This window comes from Cetorhinus maximus, unplaced genomic scaffold, assembly GCF_964194155.1.
Source record: "Cetorhinus maximus unplaced genomic scaffold, sCetMax3.hap1.1 HAP1_SCAFFOLD_805, whole genome shotgun sequence".
NCBI classification, from domain to species: Eukaryota; Metazoa; Chordata; class Chondrichthyes; order Lamniformes; family Cetorhinidae; genus Cetorhinus; species Cetorhinus maximus.
This window is the reverse complement of record NW_027596747.1, coordinates 27,994-53,585: the sequence shown is the minus strand read 5'-3', so window position 1 is coordinate 53,585 and position 25,592 is coordinate 27,994. Positions and strand designations below refer to the sequence as shown.

Here is a 25,592-nt window from a genome sequence, read left to right as displayed (position 1 = left end):
CCCTATCCAGCTCTACCTGTCCCACCACCCCCCCACCCCCCCACCAACTTAAACCAGCTTATATTCCACCTCTTTTCTATTTTTACTTAATTCTGTTGAAGAGTCATACGGACTCGAAACGTTAACTGTGTTCCTTTCCACAGATGCTGCCAGACCTGCTGAGTTTTTCCAGGTATTTTTGTTTTTGTTTTGCCTCCTCCTGCTGTACTCCTCTTCCTGCTGGCTCCCCTTCAGGTGAAGGCAAACGGAGAGGATAATCAGATAGATGCATGACTGGCCTCTGATCCAACATCTTACTTTTCAGGTTAAAACCAAAAGATGCTATTACCCTCCCCAGTAATGGAATCGCACGCGAGATGTGGTCATTCAAACGAGTTCAGGGTTACATTGGTCAGTGACAACCTCTGCTGAAATAGTCGCACTTCACTCACGTATATGGAGACCCTCAGTTGATCATTCACTGGCCTCATGTACTGATCCAGAGTAAAAATCCTGTACATTACTATAAAGTAATAGAAGAGGAAAACATGGGTCAGTTCATTGGTTCCCCAACAGCAATTTAAATTCATAACTTTTTAAAATCGATTCGGAAAACTGATGTTACTTTAGCACCCAGTTCTTCCTCTGTACTGTAATATATCACTGCAGTGTAGAAGAACATATTTTCACTTGTCTTAGTCATATTTGTGCTCAATTTTTTCTCTCCCTCTTTCTTTTCTTTCTTTCTCTGCCTTTTCCTTTCCTCTCTCTTTGTTTCTCTGTTTATGGCCTATTCGGTATCTCCCCAGAATTTCATTACACACATACACCCTAAACTTATATTGATAGACATACACTCACAGGCACACGCTAAAAAAACAGCCTCACACATGTACACAGACACACTAAAAGATGAATGCACGCACACATGTACAAAGACTTACACACATATGCAGTCATACAAACATGCACAATCACATGCACCCACATACACTTAGACACATGTGAGGTAAAAGAGTAATATTGCAGGGACGGCAGCCACAAATGGCTGACCAAGGCTCCATAGCTCAGAAGGATGCCCAGGGCAAGGAAGAGAAGAACGGAAACGTGGTAATCATAGGGGATTCTATAATCACAGGATAGATAGCATCTTCTGCAGCCAAGAACGAGAAGCAAAATTGATAACTAAATAAGGAATATCTCATGGTGGCAAGAGTGGAACTTGGAAAGCCAGGGCATAATTCCAGATGCCAAGTTTACATGGGAAATGAAAGACGACATAGGTAGGAGCAGGACCTGATGAACGACACTACAAGGTCTGAATTAGGAAGCGGGAGCTCGAATTTCATAATTTCTGGATCATTTCCTGACCCACGTGCAACTTGGCATAAGAACAGACAAATCAGGAGAATTAACATGTGGCTGAAGAGCAGGTGTGTGAAAAATGGGTTCCTTTTCATATGATACTGATACCAGTCCTGGGAAAGGAAGGAGTTATACAGATGGGCTCCACCTGAACCCAGAAGCAACCAGTTGATTAGTAGAATGAGTGCATAGGGAGGTATCTACAAGAAACATAAACAGCCTAAACGTACATAGAGCAATGCGGGAGAAAAACAGGATAAAAATAAATAAGGGGGGAATATTGGTGGCAAGGAAATAAAATTATTATAGAATGGAGTCTAAAAGCGAATTAAACATAAAGTGTGAGGGAAGCTCTTAAATACTAGTTAAGATAGCTGTATAACAATGCACACCATGTCCAGAATAAAAGAGTGGACCTGGAAACAATTATGCCTTTGATGGGACCAGGCATTGTATTGATTCCAGACACCTGGCGACAAGAATATCAGGACTGAGAATTAAACATTTAAACCTATCTGGAAATCCAGAGAGTAAAACGGGTTGGCGGAGTAGGTGTTCTTATTAGGTATAGCACAATGTTAGCAGAAAATAAAGGGACACAGCTATCAGCAAGACAAGCTATGATCCATGTGAATAGAGATAAAATTTAATAAAGGATCCATTACACTAGTGGACCATACCAACTAATAGTGGAAGCTAGGTGTGGGAAGAAATATGTAGATAAATTAGGGAACTGAGTAAAATCATTTGAAAATAATCATGGCGAATTAAACCACCATGACATTAATCAGAGAGACAGGTAGGTAAATGGGATGAGTAGTGTAAATCCTACTATTTGTTTAGGATTCCTCTCTAACCAGAATATATAAAAAGTCCAACATGGGAAGATTCTCTATTGGATGTATAAGGGGGAAAGAAACCAGGAGAGGGAAAACAGGGAACTACAGACCTGTCAGCCTTAAATCAGTGGTAGGGAAAGTGCTAGAATCTATTAGAAAGGACGTGATAAATGGATACTTGGATAATCATGATCTGATCAGACATGGTCAGCACAGTTTTGCAAATGGGAAATCATGTTTGACAAACTTGGAGTTAAGTAAATAGAGAGCAGGGGATTGCCAAGAGAAAATACGAGCTGATCAGGTGGGAATTCCAAGCAATTAGGAAGGCAAAGAGGAACTATGAAATTATATCATCAAGAAATATAAAATAAATTGTAAATTAATCTAAAGGCACATCATTATAAAAGAAGGCTTTGATGGGAGACAGGATAATACCACAGGTAACGATAGATAGATGGCAGAAATATTAAACAATTATTCCACGTCTTTATTTATCAGTCAGATAGAGCAGGTAAAGCTGACAATGAATGGTGATATGAGCAATGGAATAAGTACACCTAAAACAAAAAAAAGGTGTTGTAGTTAATAAACTAAATGATCTCAGTCCCTGTTCCATTTTTGTTGCATCCACTTATTTTCAAACACTCTAAGGAAGAAATGGCAGAGGCATTGCTGCCATAGTTGATAGTTCTTCAAAACAATGTGCATAGCCAGAGACTGGTGGATAGCTTTTGTAATCCCTACATGTAAGAATGAGGTAAGAACATGTCCAGGGTATTATAGACCAGTCAGCTTAACGCCAGTGATTGGAAGAATATTGGAATTGTTAATAAAGTGGAGAATAGAAGAACATCTAGAAATTAGGAATATAATATGGAATAGTCAGCATGGATTCCAATAGGTTAAATCTTTTCTGACCAATTTGAATTGAGGAGTTAACCTCGAGGGTAGACAGTGTTTATACAGTAGAAGTGGTTCATCTCCATTTTCAAAAGACCTTCAATAAGGTGCCCCATAATGGATATATTAGCATTTCAGAGAAAGCAGAGTCATGGCACAAGTGGCAGAATGTCTCTCCAGCTGGATTCAGGGCAGGGAGTAGCCTGGGAGTACAGCCCGGCTGCTGTTTAGAGTGGTGGAAAAATGGAAGTCATGTTCCACAAGGGTCAGGGCTGGGACCACTGCTGTTTACAATTTTACTCAGCTATTCTGATCTCTTGAATACAAACATCATTCCTGACATTTTATATGGCAACAAATTGGGGGGATAGTCAATACCGAGGACCATAACAAATTACAGAACAGCATTAATCAGCTTGCGGATTGGACATTATTTGGCGAGTGAAGTTGAACACAGATTAATGTGGGGCAGTACGTTTTGGTAGAAAGATTAGAGAGGTCACTCATTATTTGCAAGGTGCAAGTCTAGGTATACAGGATTACAAATACATCAAACACTAAAAGTTATCCCACAGATTAGCAAGTCCAGGAAAAACAAACAGACCAAGGACAAGTCTTTATTTCTAGAGGTACAGGATTTCAATGTAGGCAACTTATGATAAACTTGTATCAAACCTTTGTTAGAACTCACTTGGAGCACTCACACAGGTCTTATCGCTATATTATGATATTAATATCGAAGCACAAGGTAGAGTACAGAGAAGATTTACCAGAGTGATATGAGAAATACGTGGGTATAGATATCAGGAAAGGGTTGACAGACTGGATCTCTACCCCCTCAGCTGTAGGGTGAGCAGTGACCTAATAGATGCCTTTAAAATAATGCAATTTTGAGGACGTGGATTCAGGGGGAATTTTTCCTTGAGGAATATAAGCAGAGGCCAAAATGATAAGATTGTCATCAAGAAATCCAATGAGAATTTCAGAAGAAGTGTATTTGATCAAAGAGTGATAAGAACGTGGAATTCACTCCCAATGGGAGTGTTTGAAGAGAATAGTAGTGTCGCATTTGAAGGGAAAACAGGCAAGCAAAGGAAGGGGGTGGTTAGCATGGTATACTTAGTTGAGGAAACATGGTAAGGGACTCATTTGGAGCATAAACACCAACATGGACTAGTCAGGCTGAATGTCCTATTTCTCTGCCATATATCCTGCAAAATCCTATACAATGCAACATGCTGATGCAAGCACACAGTTACACTTACAGACATTAACACGCAACCATACAGACAAGCACAAATATACCCACAGACACTCGGACACACACTCTCACATTGAGACTCATACACACAGACAGAGATACACACCAAAAAACGAGGCACTCAGACATACACACACATACTCACACACACACAAACAGGCACAGACACACACTCAAGCACACACACACACACATCCACATGTACAAACATTGACACACACCCAGACACACTCGCAAGCATTGACATAAACACACTTATAATCACAACATTTCACAATCAGACCATCACACACAATCAGATATAAATACCAAGAAGCAATCACATTCACACACAGATTTACAATCTCACACATCTACATCCTACGTATTCAGGCATAAGCTCACAAAAGAGAAACACAGAGAAATATGCTCAGACGCTGATTCACAAATGCTTTCACAACTACACATTTACACACACCCAAACACATGCACACAAATAGATAAAATCATAAAGACACAAACAGAAACACACATACATACATACACAGACGCACACAGGCGCACCTCCATGCATGTGCACCCACCCACACGCGCGCACACACAGGGACATGCACACACAGACACACACACACAGGACATTGCACACCCTGTTAGTGCGAAATGAACAGGACACCTGTTCAGACTGTACAAAGAACACATTGTACATTGGTAGACTGTGAAATGATCCCATTACACATCCTTAGACAATAAAACAAGCACATTATGCATTCTCAGATGAAGCAATATCAGTGGGAGAGCCTCTAGGGGACAGTGACCATTTTATCATAAGGCTTAGGTTAATCACGAGTAAGGACAGGAAACAATCCATTGCAGGGATAATTAATTGGGGGAAAGCCAACTTTGATGGGATGAGAATGCATCTGAGTCGAGTGAGTTAGAATCTAACGTCGGCAGAAAAGACAGTGGCTGAACAATGGGCCAGCTTCAAAGAAAAAGTATTGCAGGCAATGCCAAGGTATATTCCCCTGAAGGGGAAAGGCAGGACAAATAAATCCAGAGGGCCATGGATGATGAGAGAGATAGAGGCAAAGATGAAATGGAAGAATTGCACATACAATAACTATTTGGTAGAAAATACAATGGAGAATCAAGCTGAATATAGATGGACAACAGAGGAAGTGAAGAAACAAATCAGAAAAGCAAGGAAGGATCATGAAAAGACAGTTGAAGCTAACATAAATGGGAATCACAAGATCTTCTCTAAGCATGTAAATAATAAAAGGGTAGTTAAAGAAAGATTAGGGCCGATTAAGGACAAAAAAGGGACTTGCATGTGGAGGCAGGAGAAGTAGTGGAGGTGTTGAATGAGTACTTTGCATCCAATTTTAGAAAGGAAGAAAATTCTATCTAGGCCGAGGTAAGACAGGAGGTAACTGGTACACGGGAAGGACTTACAATCAAGAGGAAGGTGTTGGAAAAACTATGTTTACTTAGGGTACTGAAGGAAGTGAGAGTAGAAATTGCAGGGGTACTAGTGATAATCTACCAGTCTTCCTTAGACACAGGGGAGGTGCCAGAGGAGTGGAGAATTGTGAATGTTACATCCTTGTTCAAAAGGGAGTGCAAGAAAAAGCTAGCAACTACAGACCAGTCAGTTTGACTTCAGTGGTAGGGAAACTTCTAGGAACTAAAGTACAGGATAAAATTAATAGTCATTTACAAAAGCAGGATAATTAAGGAAAGCCAGCATCGATTCATTATGGGAAAATCATGTTCAACTAACTTGCTGGAGTTTTTTTGAGGAGATAACAGAGAAGGTTGATAAGGGAAATCCTGTTGATGTGGTGTATATGCATTTTCAGAAGGCATTTGATAGAGTGCCACACGGCAGACTTGTGAGCAAAATTCTAGGTCATGGAATAAAAGGGAAAGTAGGCACTTGGATAAGAAATTGCTGAGTGACAGAAAACAGAGAGTAGTGATAAATTGTTGTTTTTCAGATTGGAGGAAGGTTTGTAGTAGAGTTCCCCAGGGGAACCCTTGCTCTTCCTGATATGTATTAATGACCTAGACTGTAGTGTGTAGGGCATGATTTCAAAATTTGCAGATAATACAAAGGTTGGAAATGTTGTCAACTGTGATGGGGATAGTGTTGAACTACAAAAGGACATAGACATGTTGGTGGATTGGGCAGACAAGTGGCAGATGCAGAGAAGTGTGAGGTGATTCATTTTGGCAGGAAAGATATGATAAGACAGTATAAAGTAAAGGGAGAGCCTCTAAAGGATGTGCAGGAACAGAGCGACCTCAGTGTATACGTACAAAGGTCATTGAAGGTGGCAGGGCATGTTGAGAGTGCAGTTAATAAAGCATATAGTATCTTAGGCTTTATTAATAAGGGCATTGAGTACAAGGGTAAGGAGGTCAAATTGAACTTGTATAAGACACTAGTTAGGCCTCATCTGGAGTACTGCGTCCAGTTCTGGGTGCCATACTTGAGGAAGGATGTGAAGGCATTGGAGAGAGTGCAGAGGAGATTCACAACAACAATTGAAAGCAAAATACTGCGGATGTAAATCTGAAACAAAAACAGAAAATACTGGAAAAACTCACAGGTCTAACAGCATCTGTGGACAGAAAGACAGAGTTAACGTTTCAAGTCTGTACGACTCTTCCTCTGCTCTGAAGAAGAATCATACGGACTCAAAACATTAAATCTGTTTTTCTCTCCACGGATGCTGTTAGACCTGCTGAGTTTTTCCAGCATTTTCTGTTTTTGTTTCACGAGAATGATTCCCGGGATGAAGAATGTGAGGATAGATTGGAGAGGTTGGGACTATTTTCCTTGGAGAAAAGAAGGCTGAGAGGAGACTTGATGGAGGCATTCAAGACCCTGAGGGGTATGGACAGGGTGAATAGTGAGAAACTGTTCCCACTCAAGAGAGCATCAAGAACAAGAGGGCACAGGTTCAAAATAATGGGCAAAAGGAGTAAATGTGATGTGAGAAAAATCATTTTCACCCAGAGGGTGGCTGGAGCCTGGAACAAACTTCCTGAGAGGGTGGTGGAGGCAGGTCCGATCGAAGTATTCAAAGGGGAATTGAATTGCGCCCTGAAAAGAGAGAACGTGCAAGGTTACGGGGTTAATTCAGGGGAGTGGGACTAGGTGGAATGCTCTTTCAGAGAGCCAATGCAGACACGATGGGCCAAATGGCCTCCTTCTGCACTGTAAAGATTCTGTGATACTGTGAAATGAGGTCAGTGGGCATCTTCACACAGAAATTAAAACGTTACTCAAGGTGATATTGCAAAATGAGGACATTGTACATCCTCTGATGTAAAATTAGGACATTGCACATCCTCACACTGAAATTTATACATTGCCCATCTTCATGCTGTGACATGGGGACATTGTGCATCATCAAACTGAAATAAAAACATTGAAACCCTTCAGATTGTGAAATTAGCCCATTGCACATTGTCACAGTGTGAAATCAAAACATTGAACCTATTCAGATTGTCACACTAGAATATTGTACATCCTCAAGCAATGAAACACATCTACAAACTATGAAATAAGGATACTTCTGATTGTCAAAGAACAAAGAAAAGTACAGCACAGGAACAGGGCCTTCGGCTCTCCAAGCCTGCGCCGATCATATTGCCCGTCAACTAAAACATTTTGCACTTCTGTCGTAGTTTGAAATGAACATATTTTACATCTTCAGATGGTGAAATATCTTATTCCACAGATTTAGTCTGCGATACGTACTGCTCATCCACAGACTGCAAAAAACTTTATCCCACAGATTTAGTCAGTGAAATACGCATACTGCTCATCCGCAGATTGTGATACAAACAAATTGCACAGTCTCAGACTGTGAAAAAAAAAACTTGGTTAAGCCTCAATGTCAAAACAGCACATTGCACGCTTTCATATTCTGATATTAGGACCTTGTACAGCCTCTTACCATGAAATCAGAACATTGCATACCCTCAGACCATCTTGAATATACCTAAACTTCAAAATTAGCACACTGCCTATCCTCATAGTGTGAAATGAGGGTAATTGATAACCTTAGACTGTGAAACGAGGGCACTTTGGACAGTCTGGATCACTTTGGATCAAATCATGAGCAGACTGATGAAGACCGAGATCCGTGTGAAGCAGGTGGTGAGCAATTGGAAACAGCCCACGATCACTGCGGAGCAAACCAGGAGTAGAGTGAAACAAACCCTTATTGCTGAAGTGTGGCAAAAAAACCAAACCAAACTGTTCCATCGCAGGAGGGACACGAGGTGATTGGATGGTGAGTATTTTCCAAATTTAAGGATTTAGTCTAAGGAGCCGGGAAATTTGAAAAATATGTATATTTTGGGGGAGCGTGAGTTTGGATGACAAAACTTAAGTCAAAACATTTTAATCAATCTCTCTGTATTAACTGAATATCAGCATTCCGGGAGTTGTTTTTGTTTCATGATCCAATGCACACAGAAATGACAATGCAAATTTGAGCCTAGGAGTGCAGAGGAGCCGGTGCTCTGCGACACCTCCCATGCCCTGGACCGTGATATCTGCAGGAGCAGCTCGATCTCCGGTTTCGGAAACAGAACAGCAGCCGGCTTCCACGTGGCACATTGGCGAGGTTGAGAATTTGTGGATAGCTAGGTGTGGCCACCACACAGCTGAAGAGTATGTGCAAGAGAGGGATTGGGTGTCCTGTCGAGAATATGCAGGCAGGTAGTGAAGGAGTTCCGTCCGTGCTTCTAACTCTCGAAATAGTGTTTAGTTAAGAATACTGGTGAAAGTGATGCTTAATCTGGAAAGTGCAGCTAAACCCAAGTCCATGCTGGCTGGGCTGTTCAGGCATGCAGGAAGAGGACTGGAAGAGCAAAAGTGATAGGAAATTCGATAGTGAGATGATTGTTTCTGCAGCAGATGTGAATCTAGGATGGTATCTTGGCCCCCTGGGGGCAGGCAGAAGGGTATCACCGAGCATCTGCAGAGTACTCTGAGGGTGAAGGTGAATCACCAGCCACCATGGGCCACATCAGTGCCAGCAATATAGGTACAAACAGGGATGTAGTCCTGAAAAAAAATAATTTAGGGAGCTAGCTGATAACTTAGAAAGCAGGAAATCAAAAGTAGTTACATTTAGATTACTTCTGCTACCAGGTTAGTAAAGAAATATGTGAATAAAGCAGAAAAATGCATGGGCTGAATTTTCCCCTCCATTAGGGGGGAAGTTGATGGGCGAGCGCATATGGGCGCGCTTCCTATCAGTGCCCCCAGTTGGAGGCGCGGTGCCATTTTACGTGGAAGGGCCAATTAAGGCCTGCCCAGCGTGACGTCCGCAGGTAAGCGCTATGCCCTCCCTGTGCGGGCAGGGGAATCCCAAAATCGGGAGTGCGCTCTTTCGCGCGTGCACACAGAAGAGCGCACTCATTTCCCTGATGCTAAGTGCAGCCTCAGGGAGATCACCTTTATTTTCAAAAATATTAAAAATAGAAAAAAAAATTCCCTTACATGCCCCCTAATGTGACAAAGTCACATGAATTGGGACATGTCCATAATTTTTACAAAATCTTTATTAAGATTTTTTAAAGCCGGTGGATGAGGTTTCATGTTTTTTCTAATTCCCGCCGGGGCTCCCAGCCTGCTCGCCAACCTTAAGGTTGGACGGACAGGTCCTTTAATTACTTAATTGACTCTGTCAATGGCCTCAATTGGCCATTGACAGGTTGGCGGACGCACAGCTGATTTTGCTACGGTCCCGCCTTCCTGAAAATTTAAATCTGGCGCGGTGACGTCGGGAGTTTCGCCCGACGTCACCGCGTATCATTTTACACGTTGGCGAGCGTGCCCCACCCCGCTCGCCGACTCGTAAAATTTTGCCCCATGTCTGGAAAGATGGTGCAAGGGCGAGGGCTTTCGATTCTTGGGACATTAGGATCAGTTCTGGGGGGAATAGGACCTGTACAAGCCAGACGCATTGAACCCAACTAGACATGGGAACATTTTCCCTGCAGGGCAATTTACTCGGACACAAGAACATATCAGCAGGAGCAGACCACTCAGAGCCTCAAGCCTGTTCATCTATTCAAATAGATCATAGCTGATTGTCTACCTCAACACAATTTTCCCATGCTATCCCATATTGTTTGATGGTGTAAGTATCTAGAAATCTGTTGATCTCTGTTTTGTACATACTCAATGACTGAGCTAGGTCAGCCCTCTGGGATATATAATTCCAAAGTTTCACTGCATTCCACACTGCATGTGGAAAAAAAAAATCCTCTTCATCTGCCCTAAATGGCTTAACACCTACCCTATGACTGTGTTCCCTGGTTCTAGATCCCCCTGCCAGAAGAAACACCCTTTCTGCATCTACCCTGTCTAGCCCCTTCAGAATTTTGGAGGCTTCAATATGATAACCTCTCACTCTTCCAAACTCTACAGGACACAGGCACAAGTCTCTTCAATATCTCCCCACAGGACAGTCCGAGGAATTAGTCTTGTGAACATCCGCTGCAAATATTAGATAAGAGGACCAAAACTGTACACAATACTCCAGCAGCTATAGAGTTTGTGGATGTATTGGTGTTCATCTTTCAAAATGCTAAAGATTTTGGAACGGTGGCAGCTAACTGAAACATGATAGCCTTACTCCTGTATTCTTGACTCCTGTACTGAAATCTCCTTTTGATGAAGGCCAAAATACCATTTGCCATCCTAATTGCTTGCTGCACCTGCATGTTAGCTTTCAGTGACTCATGAACAAGGACATCCAGGTCCCTTTGGACATCAACACTTCCCAACCTCTCACCATTGAAGAAGTGTTCCACAGCCACATTCCTGTTAGTAAAGCAGCTTGACAAATACATGAATAGGATGGGAATAGAGGGATACGGACCCTGGAAGTGCAAAATGTTTCAGTTGACGGGCAATATGATCGGCGCAGGCTTGGAGGGCCGAAGGGCCTGTTCCTGTGCTGTACTTTTCTTTGTTCTTTGTTCTTCTAAAGTGGATAACCTCACACTTATCCATATCATATTTAATCTGCCATGTTCTTTCCCATTTGCTAAGGCTGTCCAAATTCCCTTCAAGCCTCTTTGCACCCTCTTCACAACTTACATTCCCACCTAGTTTTGTGTCATCCGCAATATTGGGAATACTACAGATATAAAAACAAAAAACTACTGCGGATGCTGGAAATCCAAAACAAAAACAGAATTACCTGGAAAAACTCAGCAGGTCTGGCAGCATCGGTGGAGAAGAAAAGAGTCGACGTTTCGAGTCCACACGACCCTTCAACAGAACTGAAGTATAGTTAGGAGAGGGGTGAAATATAAGCTGGTTTAAGGTGGGGGGGCGAGGGGACAGAAGTTGAGGGTGGGGTGGTTGTAGGGACAAGCAAGCAGTGATAGGAGCAGATAATCAAAAGATGTCACAGACAAAAGGATCAAAGAGGTGTTGAAGGTGGCGATATTATCTAAGAAAAGTGCTAATTAAATAATTCGAAACAAGAGGGATGGAATTTCAGTTGAAATATAGTTCGAAACAAGAGGGATGGAATTTTAGCACTTTTCTTAGATAATATCACCACCTTCAACACCTCTCTGATCCTTTTGTCTATGACATCTTTTGATTATCTGCTCCTATCACTGCTTGCTTGTCCCTACAACCACCCCACCCTCAACTTCTCTCCCCCCGCCCCCCACCTTAAACCAGCTTATATTTCACCCCTCTCCTAACTATACTTCAGTTCTGTTGAAGGGTCGTGTGGACCCGAAACGTCGACTCTTTTCTTCTCCACCGATGCTGCCAGACCTGCTGAGTTTTTCCAGGTAATTCTGTTTTTGTGTTGGGAATACTACATTTGGTTCCCACATCCAAATCATTGACATAGATTGTGAAAAGCAGGGGTCCAAGTACTGATCCTTGTGGCACCCCACTAGTCACCACCTGCCAACCTGAGGACCTACCAATCGATTATTCCTTCTCTCCATTTTCTGTCCAATCCTCAATCCATGCCAGTATATTATCCCCAATCCCATATGCTATAATTTTGTTTACTAACCTCCTGTGTAGGACCTTATTAAAGGTCTTCTGAAAATTAAAATACCCTATATCTATTCAGTTAGTAACATCACCAATAAACTTTAACAGCACTGTCAAACATGAAACCCCTTTTGCAAATTGATGTTGACTCTGTCCGATCATATCATCATTTTCTAAGTGTCTGGTTATCATTCCTTTATAATAGATTCTAGCATTTTAGATTATCTAGAATGATAGATGATAGTATTTTCCCTATTATTAATGTCTGGCTAACAGGTCTGTAGTCCTCCATTTTCTTTCTTTTTCCTTTCATAAAAACTGGGGTTGCCCACTCCAATCAGCAGCCACCATTCCAGAATCTTTAGCATTTTGAAAGATGAACACCAATACATCCACAAACTCTATAGCCACCTCTTTTAACACTCTGGGATGTAAATCATGGGGTCCCGGGGATTTACCAACTTTCAGTCCCATTAATTTCTTCTGTACTACTTTTCTAAACTAATAATAATTTCTTTCAGTACTTCGTAACTGCTAGTCCCTTAGTTCTCTATTATTTCTTGGTGTTTCTTTTTTTATATCTTCCTCCGTGAATAGAGACATCAATGATTATTTAGCATCTCTGCCATTTCCCTTTTCCCCATTATAAATTCTCCTGTTTTTGCCTGTAATGGACCCGCATGTGCCATTGCTCTAATCTTTTCCTTTTTACATATTAATAGGAGATTTTACAGTCCATTTTTATGGATTTTGCGAGTTTACTTTCATATTCTATTCTCCCTTTCTTTATCAGTTCCTTAGCCCTCCTTTGCTGAATTCCAAAATGTTCCCAATCCTCAGGCTTACTGCCTGTTTGGAAACTTATGAGCTTCTTCCTTTAACCTAATACATTCGTGAACTTCCTGTGATAGCCAAGGTTGACTCACTTTTCATATTGGGTTTCTGAGCCTTATTTGCTGTAAGACACATATTACTTATTTCAATACTAGCCCGTCTGTCTACAGTCATACATTGTAATGCATTTTCCCAGCCCACCTCAGCCAAATGTCCCTCACAGCTTCATAGTTTCCTTTGTTTCGATTTAAGAACCTAGTTTCTGATTCAACTACATCATTTCAAACTGAATGGAAAATTCCAACATATTTTGGTCACTCTTCCCTAAATATTCTTTTACAATAAGATTATTAATTTGTCATTTCTCGTTGCATAATGCATGATCTATGCCTATTTGCCAGGTGGTGCTATTGGGGAGAGTTTGAACAAACTTGGCAAGAGGATGAGAAGTAGCAGGTAATACTAGAGAGGGGTAGTGAGTTACAAAGAATATTGGGAGAGAGGGATAGCACTAAAGTCAGAATTAGGTGAGTACCGTGTAAGAAGAGAACAGTAAAGTATAAAGTAGGGTTAATGTGCATGTATTTAAATGCATGGCGTGGGTAAATGAGATTGGGCGAGTTGCAAGTATTTATAAATATGATTCCTGGCAAGGAAGGAAACCTGATTTAAAGAAGGGCTGGCAGAGAGATATCAGTTGGGGGAACATTTAGGGCAACACTGTATCTGAAAGTTAAATTAGCTATGGAAGCAGACAAGCAACAATCCAAAGTAAGAATAGTTAATTTGTATACTGCTGAAAAGTGAGGCATGTTGCTGAAGATTTTCTTCTCAGGACAAATAAGAGAGTGCCAAATGTTACTGGATCACAACAACTTGTACCACAGGAGATAGAGGAGCTGATTGGTTGGAAAATGTACTCTGATTGGCAGAGGCATTTCCATGAATAAAGTAACAGGGAACAATAGGCTCCTCAAGCTGCCACGTAATTCATAAATAAGCGTAAAATGTGAACTTAACCCTTTTGCTTGCAAATAATAGTTCCCTGTGTATGAACATTATATTGATTCCAGCATCCATAAAAGAACCGCATTCGGCACTCAACTTATTAACTTGAATTGGCTGTTAGTGTGGTTATTGGTGCACTCAAGAGTGTTCAGCAAGTTAATCCAATCGCAGAATCATATCTAAAAGTACAAGTTTTAGTTACTGCCTTGCAACCACAGGCGGGTTGAATATGGTTTTTACCCTGCCGAATATGAACAACTGAATGAACACGATTCGATCAGACACGCATTGGGATATATGGCCTATGTATCTGGCAGACTGCTAGCATTGAAATTCATAAATGATGTTCTTACATTATGTGGTAGGGAGAGCATCTTTTTGGATGGACAGCAACATTCCATTAGTGGAAAATATGACTTGTGTAGCCATTGTATAGTTGGAGCGTGAAACAGATCGCTATTTTTTGAGATACTTTGCCCTACCAGGGTAATTTGAGGTAGACCGGACATTTTTTAGTTCTGAAAATAGGGGCCTTTAGCCCATTTGTGAGTTTGCATGATACATAGCGAATAATGATCTGTTTAGGGTAGCCATTGCCCCACAGATTAACTTTGATGCTCTCTATTCCTGTGTCAAGCTTGCAAGGTGACCATTTTTTTAGATGTGGCTGCAGAACCAAAGATTGTGAAGTATCATCTATATAATTGAAATATGTATGGGGTAGGAGTTGAAAGGATCATTCTACCAAAAAATATGTAGAACCCAATGGAAAAAATAGCAAGCCCTGGGTCCAGAGGGGATCCCACAGCTACAGCAGTTAATTTGCTCTTTGATGAGATGTGGGCATCACTGGCTAAATCAGCATTTATTGCCCATCCCTAATTGCCATTGACAAGGTGGTGGCGAGCCACCTTCTTCAACCATTGCTTCCCATGTGGTGTAGATACACCCACAGTGCTGTTAGGGAGGGAGTTCCAGGATTTTGAAACAGTGATAGGGAAGAGAAGCGATTTGGTTTCAAGTCAGCATGGTGTGTGGCTTAGAGGGCAACTTTCAGCTGATGGTTTTCCCATGCATCTGCCGCCCTTCTTCTCAACTGGTAGAGGCCGTGATTTTGGAAGGTGCTGTCGAAGGAGACTTGATGAAGTGCATCTTCTAAATGTTACACAGTTCTGCAACTGTGAGTTGATGGTGGAGCGAATGAATGTTTAAAGGATGGGATGCCAATCAAGCGGGCTGCTTTATTCTGCATGGTCTCGAGATTTCTGACTGCTGTTTGAGCTGCACTCATCCAGACAAATGAAGAGTATTCCAGCACACTGCAGAATTGTGCCTTGTTGCTGGTGATCAGGATTTGGAGAATCAGAAGGTGAGGCACTCTCCACAGAATTCCCAGCCTCTGACCTGTTCTTCTAGCCACACTATTTATTTGGCTGTTCCAGTTCAGTTTGAGTTATGCTAACCCCAGGATGTTGACAGTGGGGATTCCGCGATGATAATTTCATTGAATGGCAAGGGGCGATGGTTGGATTATCTCTTGTTGGACATAATAAATGCCTGGCAACAGTGTGGCATGAATGGTACGAGCCACTTGTCAGCCCAAGCCTGGATACTGTCCAGGTCTTGCTGCATTTGGTTATGGACTGCTTCAGTATCTGAGGAGTTGCGAATGGTGCTGAACATTGTGTAATCATCAGCAAACATTCCCTCCATAATAAGATCAGAAGTGGGGATGTCATTGATGAAGCAGCTGAAGATGGTTGGGTCTCAGACACTACCCCGAGGAAATCCTGCAGTGATGTCTCGGCACTGAGATGATTATCTCCAATATGCACACTCATCTTCTCTTGCGCTTGGTATGTCTCCAACCAGTGGAAAGTTTTCCCCCTGATTCCCAATTGATTCCAGTTTTCCTACGGCCCTTGATTCCAGATTCGGTCAATGTTGCCCTAATATCAGGTGAATCACTCTTGCCTCACCTCTTGATTACAGCTCTTTTGCCCCTGTTTGTTCCAAGGCTGTAATGCGGTCAGGAGCTGAGTGGCCCTTGTGTTACTCAAACTGAGCGTCAGTGATCAATCACCTACATATGCACAAACACTCACCTGCACAGACGTGGATAGAGACACAAACAGCCAAACAAATTAAAACACTGATATTTGCACACAAACACACACTCATGCAGAGGATACGTTCAAAGACACAGTAACATACACACTAGAACAGTAACATTCACTACACACAGAGGCACACATTTAGACACACACAGTTACTGTTTCAGGCACAGGCACACACCTAACCTCACTCTCACACAGCCATCCACAAACAATCACATGTACACAGACAGGCGGACACACCGAACACAAAAGCGCACAGAGACATTCACGTATGCCGTACACAGACACACAGAGTCACATTCACAGACCCAGACAGGCACACATAAATAATCAGCAGCACCTCCTGCCACTCTCAGAGGCACAGTGACACACGCACACATAGTCACACACAACTCACATGTGTGCACTCGCAGGCAGCTGTGAATCCCATGTCCATAAATGCAAGTTGTTGTTGTGTCAGCATCGTTGGACTCGTCGTCTCAATCCCCATCACTCCTACTCCCCAATTCTTACTACAGGAGACACTCATCATTTTTCCACTATAGTCAATGGCCTCAGTAATATCTCACGCACAGTGGGACTCACCGATTTGGTTCGGGGTGTAAATTGGCTGGTCAGTCTGAATGAAGATATAACCCCTTCTGTTGGACAGTTTAATGGGCACCATCCTTCGTTGCGGGAGGATTTGTCGACTTTCAGCGACCAGGTAGACATACTTCTGCCGTCGTCGCCACAGTGAGAGCTCTTTAACCTTCAGCTGGGAAACCTGCAAGAGACGGCAAAACTGCTTTACAATATGTTCAACACGCTACTTCCCACTCCCGAGCATTTCCTTCCGGCTTCAGCTTCCATGACCAAATTCTGGGCGGGAATTAACGAGTGCAGAATCTGCAACAGGTATATATTCATATAAATTGTTGTTTTAAAGTAAATTATACTTAAATTTCGTAACGGTGCTTCACATCTGGCTGTCAGAAATTGCTTTCCAGGTGATGAAGTACTTTTAGAAGTGTAGTCACGGCGAGAATGCAGGAAATGCAGCACACAATGTGTGCACAGCAACAAAAACAGAAAATTCTGGAAAAACTCAGCAGGTCTGACAGCATCTGTGGAGAGAAAAGACAGTTAACGTTTCGAGTCATTATGACTCTTCTTCTGCCTTATGGACTCGAAACGTTAACTCTGTTTTTTTCTCTCCACAGATGCTGTCAGACCTGCTGAGTTTTTCCAGCATTTTCTGTTTTTGTTTCAGATTTCCAGCATCCGCAGTATTTTGCTTTTATCCTATCATGCACAGCAGCGTTCCTTAAACAGCAACGCCATCACGACCAGATGATCTGTTTAAAAGAGGCTGTCTGAGAGATAAGTATTGACCACAGCTCCAGGCTGTGGAACACCAATCTCTCCTATATTTCACCCTATCACAGAGCTCCTCTTCATCCTTGTCGAACCCACGCCTTGCTGAAAACCTATCACATGTTTAATTTTCCCTACTTATGTTTCTCTCCACATATGCTGCGGCTTATTTACAGTGTTTCATCTTCTTATTCCATGAAATATATTCCTTGATACGTCAAAGCGAAGCAGCATTAACTCATCGTTATGAAAGTTGTGTCTTGCTGAGCAAACACGCTAAATATCTTCGAGGAGATAGCGGAGCTGGTTAACACTGGTGTGTCTGTGAATGTGAAGCAGCAGTACTCTCGAAAACAATGAGCCACACAGTATAATTGTAATCAGCCTACTATGTCTGTCATTCAGTGGATTCGAAAGAGTGGGGCTAGGAAAACAAACTACTCAACCAATGCTTGATTTTGCTGGGCTCTGAGGAGCAGAAAAATATCAGAAATTGAAGCAGCAGTAGACCAAATGCCCTTCAAGTCCCGTCCGTCATTCAATACAAGCACGGGTGACCCTCGGCCTCAATTCCTCTTTGTCTTCGCTTCATAACCCTTCATTCCCTAAGAGACCAAAAATCTGATTATCTCAGCTTTGAATATATTTAAGGATGGGTCAGCCACAAAGCACTGGAATTGCAGATTGACCACCCTTTGAGAGAGGAAGATTTCCCTCTGTGCTTAATGAACAGTCCCTTATCCTGAGACTGCACCTCCTGTTCCAAATTCTTCAGCCAGGGTGAACAACCTCTCACCAATTACTTTGTCAAATCCCTGCAGATCTTGGATGTTTCAATGAGATCACATATGGCCCTTCTACATTCCAAAGAATATAGAATTTACTCAGCTTCTCATTCTAAGACAGCATTCTTATCTCAGGAACCAACCTAGTGAACCTTCATTGCACTGCCTCCAAGTGCAAGTATGTCACAGAATCACAGTGCAGAAGAGGCCCTTCGGCCCATCAAGTCTGCACCAACATGTGAGAAACACCTGACCTACCTACCTAATCCTATTTACCAGCACTTGGCGCATAGTCTTGAATGTTATGATGTGCCAAGTGCTTATCCAGGTACTTTTCAAAGGATGTGAGGCAACCCACCTCCACCACCCTCCCAGACAGTGCATTCCAGACCGTCACCACCCTCTGGGTAAAAAAGTTTTTCCTCACATCCCCCCTAAACCTCCTGCCCCTCACCTTGAACTTATGCCTAAAACACATACCTGTGTGATTAAGAAATGTATAACTTTTAGTTGCATTTGTAGGTGGTATGAGCATTTAATAAACACAGTAAATTGTAGTATACATAGGAAATATTCCAAATTAATTAAGAAAATAATTAAAATAAATTATTAACTTAGAATAAATTAGTAAATAAATACTATAGTAAACACTTTATATAAAGTTTAAGGTATGTTAGTGCAGCTCGGCCATGTGGAATGTGCATCTTGTGGGATGTGGGAAGTCGTGTAAGCACTAAGTTCCCTCATGACTACATCTGCAGGAAGTGTCGCCAGCTGTAGAAATTTGAGCTCCGAGTTGCGGAGCTGAGCGGCGGCTGGAGTTACTGTAGTGCATCTGCAAGGCTGATGATTATGTGGATAGCACATTTAGAGAGGTGGTCACACCGTAAGTAAGAAGTACAGAGACGGAGAGGGAATGGGTGACCACCAGAGTATCAAGCAGAAACAGGCAGGTAGTGCAGGAGTATACTGAGGTTATTTCGCTCTATAACCATTTTTCCATTTTGGATACTTGTGAGTGAAATGGTTCTTCTGAGGACTGTAGCAACAGCCAAGTTTGTGGCACGACAGGTAACTCAGCTGCCCAGGAGGGGAAGAGGAAAAGTGGAAGTTCTATAACAGTAGGGGATTCCATAGTTGGGGGAGCAGACAGGCATTTCTGCAGCCAAATTCGCGACTCCAGGGTGGTATGTTGCCTCTCTGGTACCAGGGTCAAGGATGTCACAGAGCAGCTGCAGAACATTCTTTTGGGGAGAGTGAATAGCAGGAGGTCGTAGTCCACACTGGGACCAATGACATAGGTCGGAACTGGGATGAGGTACTGCAAGCAGATTTTAGAGAGTTAGGAAGGGAATTAAAAAGCAGGAACTCAAGAGCAGTAATCAGGATTACTCCCAGTGCTATGTGCTAATGAGCATAAGAATAGGAAGATTGAGCAGTTCAAAACATGGCTGGAGAAATGGAGCAGGAGGGAGGGCTTTAGATTTCTGAGGCATTGGGATCCGTTCTGGGGCAGGTGGGACCTGTACAAGAAGGACGGGTTACACCTTAACAGGACTGGGACTAATGTCCTTACGGGGAGGTTTGTTAGTGCTGTTGGGGAAGGTTTAAACTAGATTGGCAGGGGGATGGGAACCTGAGAGGAAATTCAGAGTGGAGCGGAGAAAAACTGGCAGTGGGAAGTAGAGAAGTGTCAGCTGATAATGAGGATATGTCAGAGAGTAAGGTGGAGTAATGTCAAGGTGGATAGAATACTTGAAGAGTTTGATAGAATTAGGGTAGGCAATAGTAAGTCGTATGATGGGGCCAGAATAAAGGGGAAAGTAAATAAGCATAAATCAGGAATAATATGCATGAATGTGGATGCATGGAGTGTGGTTAATAAGATTGGTGAACTGCAGGCAAAGGTTGACAAATGGAATTATGATATTATTGCGATAACAGAGACCTGGCTCAAGGAAGGGCAGGACTCGGCCTTAAATATTCCTGGGTACAAGGTGTTTAGGAACCATAGGGAAGGAAGAAAATTGGGTGGGGAGGTAGCAATATTGATTAAAGATGACATTACGGTACTGGAGAGAGAGGATGCTCCAGTCAAGGACAGAATCTCTCTGGCTAGAGGGGAGGAATGGGAAAGGTGCAATAACATTGATCAGTGTAGTATATTGACCACCAACTAGAGGAAGCGATGTGGAGAACCACATTTGCAAAGAAATTACGGAGAGGTGCAAGGGTTACAGAGTGGGGGACTTTGATTATCCAGAAATAAACTGAGATAGGAATAGTACAAAAGGACAAGAGGGGCGAGAGTTCCTAGAATGTGTTCAAGATAATTTTCTGCAGCAGTATGTTTCCAGTCCAATGCACTTTTGGATCTGGTTCTGGGGAATGAGTTGCCCAAGTGGATCAAATATCCTCTAGGGGACAGAGAGCCTCTAGGGGACAGTGACCATTGTATCATAAGGGTTAAGTTAGTCATGGGAAAGGACAGGGGAAAATCCAGAGCAGGGATAATTAATTGGGGGAAAGCCAACTTCGATGGGATGAGAATGCATCTGAGTCAAGTGAGTTGGAATCAAATGTTGGTAGAAAAGACAGTGGCTGAACAATGGGCCACCTTCAAAGATAAAGTATTGTAGACAATGTCAAGGTACATTCCCCTGAAGGGGAAAGGAAGACAAATAAATCCAGAGGGCCCTGGATGATGTGAGAGATAGAGGTGAAGATGAAAAGGAAGAAGTGAGTCTGCGACAAATGTCAGGTAGAAAATACAGTGAAGAATCAGGCTGAATATAAAAGGACCAGAGGGGAAGTGAAGAAACTAATTAAAAAAGCAAGGAGAGAGCATGAGAAGAGGTTGTAAGTGAACATAAAAGGGAATCCTAAGGTCTTCCATGAACATGTAAATAATAAAATGGTGGTAAAAGGAAGAGTAGGGCCGATTAGGGACAAAAAAGGAGACTTGCATGTGGAGGCTGGAGAAATAGCAGAGGTGTTGAACGAGTACTTTGCATCTGTCTTTACAAAGGAAGAACTTGCTACCTAGGCTAAGGTGAGAGAGGAGGTAACTGGTGTATTAAAATAACTTACAACCGAGAACAAGGAGGTGTTGGAAAGGCTATCTTTACTTAAAATAGATAAGATGCCAGGACCAGATGAGATGCATCCAAGGGTATTGAGCGAAGTGAGAATGGAAATTGCAGAGGCACTAGTGATAATCTTCCTTAACCACAGGGGAGGTGCCAGAGGACTGGAGAATTGAGAATGTTAATCCCTTGTTCAAAAAGGGATGCAAAGATAAAGCTGGCAACCACAGTCCAGTCAGTTTGACATCATTCGTAGGGAAACTTCTGGAAACTATAGCACAGAATAAAATCAATAATCACTTAATCAAGTGCAGGACAATTAAGGAAAGCCAGCATTGATTAATTAAGGGAAAGTCATGTTTAACTAGCTTGCTGGATTTTTTGAGGAGGTATCAGAGAAGGTTCATAAGGGAAACGCTGTTGATGTTGTGTATATGGATTTTCAAAAGGCATTTGTGGGCAAAATTCTAGGTCATGGAATAAAAGGGAAAGTAGGCACTTGGAGAAGAAATTGGCTGAGTGATAGGAAAGAGTCGTGATAAATTATTGTTTTTTTCAGATCGGAAGAAGGTCTGTAGTGGAGTTCCCCGGGGTTTAATGTTGGGATCCTTGCTCTTCATGATATATATTAATGACCTAGAAAGTGGTGTGCAGGGCATGATTTCAAAATGATCAGATGATACGAAGATTGAAAACGTTGTCACCTGTGATGGGGATAGTCTTGAAAGGACGTAGATATTTGGTGAACTGGGCAGACAGGTGACAGATGAAGTTCAATGCAGAGAAGTTTGAGGTACTGTGGCTACAAGAACAGGTCAGAGGCTAGGAATAGTGCGACAAGTAACCCATCTCCTGATTCTCCAAAGCCTGTCCATCATCTACAAGGTACAAGTCAGGAGTGGGATGGAATACTCTCCACATGCCTGGATGAGTGCAGCTCCAACAACACTCAAGAAGCTTGACACCATCCAGGACAAAGCAACCCACTCGACTGGGACCACATCCACAAACATTCACTCCCTCCACCACGAACACACAGTAGCAGCATCTACAAGATGCACTGCAGGAATTCACCAAGGCCCCTTCGACAGCACCTTCCAAACCCATGACCACTACCACCTAGAAGGACAAGGGTAGCAGAAAGATAGGAAAACCACCACCTAGAAGTTCCCCTCCAAGCCGCTCACCATCATGTTTGGAAATATTTCGCCATTCCTTCACTGCCGCTGGGTCAAAATCCTGGAAATCCCTCCGTAACAGCACTGTGAGTGTATCCACACCACATGGACTGCAGCGGTTGAAGAAGACAACTCACCACCACCTGCTCAAGGGCAAGTAGGGATGGGCAACAAACGCTGGCCCAGCCAGCAAAGCCCACATCCCATGAATGAATTTAAAAAAAGATTAATTTGACAGGAAAAATATGGTGGAAGGGTTTAAAATAAAGGGACAGCCTCTAAAGGAGGTGCAGGAACAGAGCGACCTCTGTGTATACTTACACAGGTCATTGAAGATGGCAGGGCATGTTGAGAGTGCAGTTAATAAAACATATAGTATCTTAGGCTTTATTAATAGGGGCATTGAGTACAAGAGTAAGGAGATCAAGTTTAACTTGTAAAATACACTAGTTAGGCCTCATCTGGAGTACTGCGTCCAGTTCTGGGCACCATACTTGAGGAAGGATGTGAAGGCATTTGAGAGAGTACAGAGGAGGTTCACAAGAATGATTCCTGGGATGAAGAACTGTAGCTAAGAGGGTAGATTGGAGAGGTTGGGACTGTTTTCCCTGGAGAAAAAAGGCTGAGAGGAGACTTGATGGAGGTGTTCAGGATCCTGAGGGGTATGGACAGGGTAAATAATGAGGAACTGTTCCCAGTCAAGATCATCAAGCACTAGAGGGCACAGATTCAAAATAATTGGCAAAAGGAGTAAATGTGATGTGATGATTATCTTTCACCCAGAGGGTGGTTGGAGTCTGGAACAAACTTCCTGAGAGGGTGGTGGAGGCTGGTTCAATCGAGGTAGTCAAAAGGGATTTGGATTGCTATCTGAAAAGAGAGAATGTGCAAGGTTACAGGGATAAGGCAAGGGGGTGGGACTAGTTGGAATATTCTTTCAGAGAGCCAGTGCAGACTTGATGGGCCGAATGTCCTACTTCTGCACTGTAAAGATTCTATGATGCTGCGAAAATTAAAAACTCAACAGTTCTGGCAGGATGTGCAGAGAGATGAAGAGAGGTATTGCTTCAAGCCTAATATTTCTCTTCATCGGAATCCATATGACTGTTGTGAAGAAGAGTCATATTCGACTTGAAACGTCAAAACGTGGGTGAGACTTCGGAGTATAAAATAGTTCGAGAAGCGGTGAGAGTTGGAGAGCAGAGGTGACTGAGGGAGTTCAGTGAGGAGGGAGGAGGTGCTCCTTTCCATTTCTACCTTTCCTCAGAAAGAACAGCAGCAGCCTTGGTAAGTCGCACCTGGCGAGTAAATTAGAAAAGTGTAATATTTTTAAACAAGTAGCTATACTTGGATTTAACTGAGAAGCAACAGGAATTAGGGAAATTTAGCACCAATATAAAAAAGTAATATAAATAATTCAAAGTAGAATGAAGTTAACACAAAGGAAGTAGCATTAAGGCATGGCAGGGTAGCTCAGGCGAGTGGAATGCGTGCTCTCTAGTAAGTACAAGTTCATGGATGTCAGTGTCCTAGGCGATCACATGTGCAGGAAGTGCTGTCAGCTGCAGAAACTTGAGCCCCGGGTTTCAGAGCTCGAGCGGCGGCTAGAGTCACTCTGACATATCCACGAGACTGAGAGCCATGTGCATAGCACGTTCAGAGAGGTGGTCACACTGCAGCTTCAGGGCCTGGAGACAGAGGGGGAATGGGTGACCACCAGGCAGTCCAATAGAAGTAGGCAGGTAATGCAGGAGTCCCCTGGGGTCCTGCTCGCAAATCAGTTTTCTGTTTTGGAAGCTGGTTGCTCAGAGGAGTGCAGTCAGAACCAAATTTGTGGCACCATGAGCTGTACAGGAGGGGAGGTAGAAGAAAGGAAGAGCAATAGTGACAGGGGATTCATTGGCTAGGGGAATAGACAGGCGTCTCTGTGACTGTAGATGTGACTCCAGGATGGTATGTTACCTCCCTGGTGCCAGGTTCAAGGATGTCATAGAGTGGCTGGAGGACATTCTTCTGGGGAAGGGTGAACAGCCACAGTTCATAGTCAAAACTGGTACCAATGACTTAGGTAGGAAGGGGGATGTGGTCCTGTGATCAGAATTTATGGAGCTAGGTAGAAAATTAGCATTCAGGACCTCAAATGTAGTAATCTCTGGATTACTCCCAGTGCCACATGCCAGTGAGTACAGAAACAGGAAGAAAAAACAGATGAATGCAAGGCTGGAGAGATGGTGCAGGAGGCAGGGCTTTAGATTCTTGGGTCACTAGGACTGGCTGTCAGGGTGATAGCACCTGTACAAACTGCACGGACATCTGAACAGAGCTGGGGCTGAGTTTCTTGCGGAGCATTTTGCTAGAGCTCTTGGGAGGGCTTTAAACTAACTTGGCAGGGGTGTGGGAACCAAGAGAAAGTATTAGAGAGGAATACCAGGGTGCACAAAGTACTGGGAGGGAGAGATAGCACTGTTACAGAGAATAGTAAGTTAATAGGTGAAATCGGGGTGAGGGAGAAAGTAACAAAATCTAAGTCAGAGCTACTATGCATGTATGTGAATGCATGAAGTATAGTAAATAAGATTGGGGAGTTACAAGCACAGATTGCCATGTGGAAATATGATGTTGTAGTGATAACAGAGAACTGGCTCAAGGAAGGGCAGAACTGGGTGTTAAATATTCCTGGGTAAAAGGTGTTCAGAAGAGATAGGAAAGGAAGGAAAGGAGGAGGGGTGGCGGTATTGGTTAAGGAGAGCATTGCAGTGCTGGAGAAAGAGGATGTCTCAGAGGGTTCAAGGACAGAATCAATTTGCCTAGAGCTAAGGAACAAAAAGGGTGCAGTTACT

General features: G+C 42.8%; 1 protein-coding gene across 1 annotated transcript in view; it reads right to left on the bottom strand.

Annotated features, from left to right (window-relative positions):
• LOC144674800 (complement C4-like) overlaps nucleotides 1-25,592 on the bottom strand; it is a 141,244-nt gene that overhangs the window by 102,106 nt on the left and 13,546 nt on the right. Inside the window, exons 3-4 of the mRNA XM_078535996.1 lie at nucleotides 16,933-17,113; nucleotides 432-502 (exon numbers count right to left, since the gene is read on the bottom strand). Coding sequence (XP_078392122.1) covers nucleotides 432-502; nucleotides 16,933-17,113 — 252 coding nt within the window. The remainder of the gene's footprint in view (nucleotides 1-431; nucleotides 503-16,932; nucleotides 17,114-25,592) is intronic.